Here is a 5,783-nt window from a genome sequence, read left to right on the forward strand (position 1 = left end):
TGCAGTGTATATTATAAATAAAACAGATGAGATTGAAGATTCTTGCAGTACTTCTATCTTTATCTCAGTCTTATCTTATTTCATTTTATCAAAGAATAGTTATATAATTCTTTTAAATATAAAACAGTTAACTCATTTTATTAGAGAAAGTGACAGTTTTAACATCTTCAAAGTTTGAATCATCTTAGACTTTAAAACATGATTAAATGCATCTTTTATATCAATAAAAACTGCAGTTGAGACTAGGTCTTCATGCTTTGCTATTTGAATGTTAGAAATAACTGAAAGAACAGGATCAATTGCAGAACATTGTTTTCTATCTTTTATTTATTCATTAAATAGAAGAGAATCACTAATAGAGCTTATAAAAGATAATCTAGTAACTATTATCTTTTCTAGAATTTTTCTCAAATAGTTCAATAGAGATATTACTCTATATGACTTAGAAATTGAAGCTTTTTTATTAGATTTTACAAGGATTACTTCAGTAGCTTCTCTTCAGTATTCAGAATGATAATCATTTTTTAAGAGATTGAAAAAGAGCTTAAAATATTCATTCTTTAAGTAGGAATATGTGTTTTAAATAATCAAGTGATTGATTGAATCAGGTCCTGCAGCAGTTTTAATTGAACTTGAGAATATAGCTAACTCTAGTTTATCATATGTAAGCTCAGATCATTCTAAGTTATTTTCATTAATATATTCATGAAATGACATATTCTTCTCTTCTAAATGTGATGAGTTTTGAAAGAGAATTTTTATAAAAACTTAATACTTTTTCTCAAAAGAGTTTACTGTATATAATTCATTCTGAAATTTATATTCTAAGATTGAAAGCTTTGCTACACTTCTTGTTTTAGTATAGTTGAAGACTTTAAAAACTTCTTTTTCTTCTACTTCTTCAAGAAATTTGTTCCAGCAGTCTGTTTTAACTCTTTTAATATCTGAAAAATATTCATTTTGAATAGCTTTGAACTCTTTATCAGATATTAAGTTATTCTTCTAATCTCTCTTAGCAGTGACTAAATATTTTCTTTTAGAAGTGATATTCTCATTTCATCAAGATTTGAAATACTCAGAACACTTTTTCTTTAGAATATTTTCTCTAATACTTGTTAGAAGAATAGATATAATCAGCTTTACTCTATTCTTGAGTATTTCATTTGAGATATCTTGACTTTGATTTCAATAGAGCTCACTCTGCTTTTCAGATTTCAGCTGTTTTACACTTTCTTTAACTGCTTTTCAATCAGCTTTTTCAAAGTTATACTGATTAGAGAGAAGAAAATTCTCACTTCTTTATTTTTCACTCAGTTCAATATTAAATTGAATAATCTCATGATCTGATTCTGAGATTTCATTTGAATTAATAAACCAGTTTATAAGTCTTGTTTTAATTAGATTTTATGATATGAAAGTTAGATCTATAATAGATTTCTGTTTCATATCTTTTCTAAAGAATGTTTGTTAATCAGACTTGTTAACTAAATCTATTGAATGCTCAACAGTTTATTCAATCAGTTTATTTACTCTTACTGCTGTTCTGCATTCTGAGTTTCATCAGAGATAATGTGTATTGAAGTCTTCTATAATTATAGAGTTTTTTAAGAGAGTTATATTTAAAAATTCTCTGTTAATTATTCAGATATTGTTATTTTCTTTCAATGACTTTTCATTATAGATATTTATGAGTTGAATAGTATTAAACTCATTCTCTTTATCTATAATATCATTCACTAGAATATCAGAGTCAGATATGATATTAAATCTCAGATTAAATTCATATCTTGATCTTTTTCTTTCATAAATCACTACTCTTGATTTTATGTCAGATTTTTCAGGTAGAAATAGACTGACTGTGTGACCGTGTCTGGGACCAGGACCAGATTTTTTGATAGTCTTATTATCAATTCGACTGATCTCATTACACAGTTTTAACATTAGATAGTAGTTTCATACTGTCTCAGTGAGACTTACTGTCTACTCTTGTCACATTTTTCAAATGAGATCATGATTTTCACTTCTCAATTTAAATTATTTTTATTACTTTAAATGACTTTAAATCTCATTTGAGTGTTATCAAAAAGCATTACTTTTTAAAAAATTAAAAATAGTCTAAAAAAAACTTTAAAATGTCTAAAAATAGTAACTTTATGTCAAGAATGAGACTAAATGGGACTAAATGAGATCACTTTCTCATTTTTTTCAAGTCATGGTTCTATTTTAAGATCTGATATATAGTCACTTTGTATGTTTTTTTAATGACTAGTCCCAGCGGGATTCACGCCAAGAAATGTATGGGACCAGACTAAATGGGATCAAATGTGAAATTCATGGTCCCGGCGGCCAGTCTAGGTAGAAAGCAGTAATAGCTTGAATAAGAAATAATATACTTTTACTCAGCATTAAAGTTTGATTCTTAAAGAAGTATAAAGTCAACTTTTTATTCAAATACAATCTGAAGACAAGAATAAATGTAATTTGAGTTTCTATTTATATTGTTCTAAATAAATGTGATTTTTGAAGAGTTTTTAAACTTTTTTTATTGTTTTTGTTGTATATTCATACTAAAAGACAGTGAAGATAGAGTAGAATCTAATCACTATTGTCAGATAGTAAATTATAACTATTTTAAAAAGCAGGAATCTCAACTGCTTGCATTCTATCTAGTTTATCATCAGACTTATTTCTCAATTCTCTAATCTTAACAGATATTTGAGAATTCAAATTCTGTTTATATTTAGCTGAAGAATTGAAGTTTAAAGATCTAGATAGTTAAGAGTTTCTTCTTTTTAAGCTTACAGTTATAGATTTACTAGCTTGACTTTTCTCTTCAGTTTTAAATTCACTTTGAGCTTTATCTTTTCTTCAGTTCTTCTGAGTTCTTGAAGTAAATACACATTCTTTTGAGCTAGATGCATATTTTTCTTTGCAATTGAAGCACTTAAGCAGAGTATGTTAACATGTTTCATCTCTTTTTAAGCATATTTCTCATTTATACTCACTAGTTTTATAATCTCTAGCATAGAATGTGTATTTTAAGTCTCTGAAATAAGATATTACAAAGTGTTCATATCTTTGACAGTTTGAACACTGTGTTTGAGCTTTGAGATTCATTCTTGAGTCTTTGTATTCATGAACTCTCATTTTCAAATCTATCACTCTTACTTCAGAGATTTTTAACTGTTTAAGTATCTTTATATATATTAGAACTGAGGCATTTCTTCTATTTTATCTGAATTCAATTGAATTCAGCTATACAGGCTGCTTTCTCAGTTGAATAGAATTGTATTCTTCTAACTTATTTTTGAGAAGTAGTATATCTTTCTCACAGTCAAAAATTTCAACTGAAATGTTATAAAGAATGAATTTGTCTCACTTTTCATCTCTCTCAGATAGAATTATTGTATTTAGTAGAGATTCTATTGCTGATTTTGAGAGATTCTTATTCTGAATGAGGAATTCTGTACTAAATTCAGGCATTGTAGTCAAAATAATGAAATTTTCAAAGAAAGATGACTCAATTGAAGCTATAACTGATTTTTGAACTTTAATATCACTTATTAACTGAGAAAAGAACTGCTGATTAATTTCATTTCTAATTCTGAAAATGAGATTAAAGTTTACCTTGTTTTTCTGCAAAATCTCTCTGATTTGAAACTTTGAGAATAAGTCTTTTATTTCTGGAGATTTGAAAGTTTTTCTCTTTTTGTATTTTTTTCTCTTCTTTTCTATGAACAGAGATCTGAGTAATATTCTTCTCAGTTTTCTCAGAATTTTAAGCAGATTTTGAGATAGCAGGTTTAGAGACAGCAGATTCTGCTGCTTGAGTATATATTTTCTTCTGATTTGAAGAAGAAGAAGAAGAAGTAGAAGATGAAGAAGAGTCAGTAATTATACTAGAAGTTTTCAATGTTTTTTAAACTGTGTTTGAAATTCTAAGTTTGAACTTGATCATCTCTTGTAGTTGTCTAGTCTGAGTATAAAGAATTAACAGAACTTCTTCATTGTTCTCACTCAGACACTGTGTTTCAAGAATTTTACTTACTTTTTCAAGTTTCTGTATTTCAAGAATGTGTTGTTTCTCTATTTCTTTCTTCTTTCTTCTCTTTAAAATTTCAATCTTAGAAATAGCATCTGAGAAACCATCTTTTTTCACATCAACTGAGTGTAATTTTGAACTCATTTTACTCACTGAATGAAAAGTTAATCAGACTGTTTCAATTGAGATATTTATTAATCTATTTTCAAATGAAAAGTTAATCAGACTGTTTCAATTGAGAGATTTATTAGTCTATTTTTAATGGAAAAGTTAGTCAGACTGTTTCAAAAGAAGAATGCAAGACTTTTGTGTATAAAACACCTGATTTTTTTGACACTAGTTCAGTAACTAGGTTAGATATTTGAAGAGAATCTAATAAACTAAAATTGATTTTTAAGATAAATTAATAAAATCTTTATAAACTCTTTCTTGAGATACAGTGAGAAAAGTATGATATCAATTGATAATAAATCAGATAATATGACAGTTTTTGAGAGAAAAATTAATAAAAAATAAGTCAATTTTTTGCAGTGAAATTGATTAAAACTATTCAATTTTATTCTAAATTATTCAATTCTTCTCATACAACAAGTGTGCAACTCAAATCAGTTAATAGAGAGTGTAAAAAAGAATTAAGTATTAATGAAAGCTCTTTAGTCTAGACTGACTGTGTGACCGTGTCTGAGACCAGAATTACACTTTACAGTTATTATATTATTTAAAAGTATTACTTCTGATCATGATTTATATTCATTACATTGATCTCAAATCATGTTATTTCAAATATTAAAGATCTCAGATTCACTTTTCAAATAAAAATCTAGTCTTAGATAAAGAATATGTTTGAATTCTTAGTCACATTTTCATTCTAATCTCATTATTGAGAATGATATTAAATGAGACTATGAAATCATTTCTCACTTATATAATATCATAACATAGTACTCATTTGTTGAAAATTTAATAGAGAGTATTATTAAATATTATTACTTTTCTGAACACAGATTATAATTCATTTAATTTTAATTATAAAAAAAATATAAAATATAAAAAAAATAAAAAAATAAAAAATAAAACAAAAACAAGAAAAAATCATAATAAAAAAAAAAGAGAAAGAAAAAAATAAAAGAAAAGAAAAATAAAAAAATAAAAAATAAAAATAAAAAAAATCAAGATTACAGAGTTATAGTATCTCTAAAATACTCACTTCTTAGAGTCTTTACAATCTTTATTATCAACTGTGTATTTCTCACAGTGAGAATAATACAGCTCTAATGAGTTATTATCTTAATATTATCTAATAAATAATCAGTATATATCTGTATAAATGTGAATAATTAGAAAATATATACTTAAAAAGTGTGATCAGAGTGAACTCTACTGTCACTTGAATAATATCAAGAGTAGAATACTGAAATCAATGATTCTTCTCATTAATTTTACAGATAAGATATACAAAGATGATCTTGAAAAATATAAAATTTTTCAACTTCTAATAAAAATGAATCTCACAGAGAGAGTCTATTTTCATGATATCAGAGACTGAGTGTTATTAAAAAGTGTTACTTTTATGCAATATATATGTACTTACTGCAGTGATTCATTCTCTGTATTCATAACTGAGAGTGATAGCTTTCTCACACTGCACAGCTCCTGCTTGAGAGGCTGCTATCAGTTTATAACTCTCACAGTCTCTCAGTCAGTATACACTGTGTGTATACAGCTCTGTGTGCTAAGACTG

At 26.3% G+C, this 5,783-nt stretch overlaps 1 protein-coding gene across 1 annotated transcript; it reads right to left on the reverse strand.

The window, feature by feature from the left end:
- Positions 1 to 3,549: 3,549 nt before the first annotated feature.
- On the reverse strand, positions 3,550 to 3,825 carry BDBG_17530 (uncharacterized protein; the record flags this gene model as incomplete). Its single annotated transcript, XM_031725223.1, has 1 exon — positions 3,550 to 3,825. A coding segment is annotated over one exon (276 nt), but the record flags the coding sequence as incomplete, so codon positions are not given.
- Positions 3,826 to 5,783: the final 1,958 nt, after the last annotated feature.

The sequence above is a fragment of the Blastomyces gilchristii genome (assembly GCF_000003855.2).
Source record: "Blastomyces gilchristii SLH14081 genomic scaffold supercont1.17, whole genome shotgun sequence".
Classification (NCBI taxonomy): Eukaryota; Fungi; Ascomycota; class Eurotiomycetes; order Onygenales; family Ajellomycetaceae; genus Blastomyces; species Blastomyces gilchristii.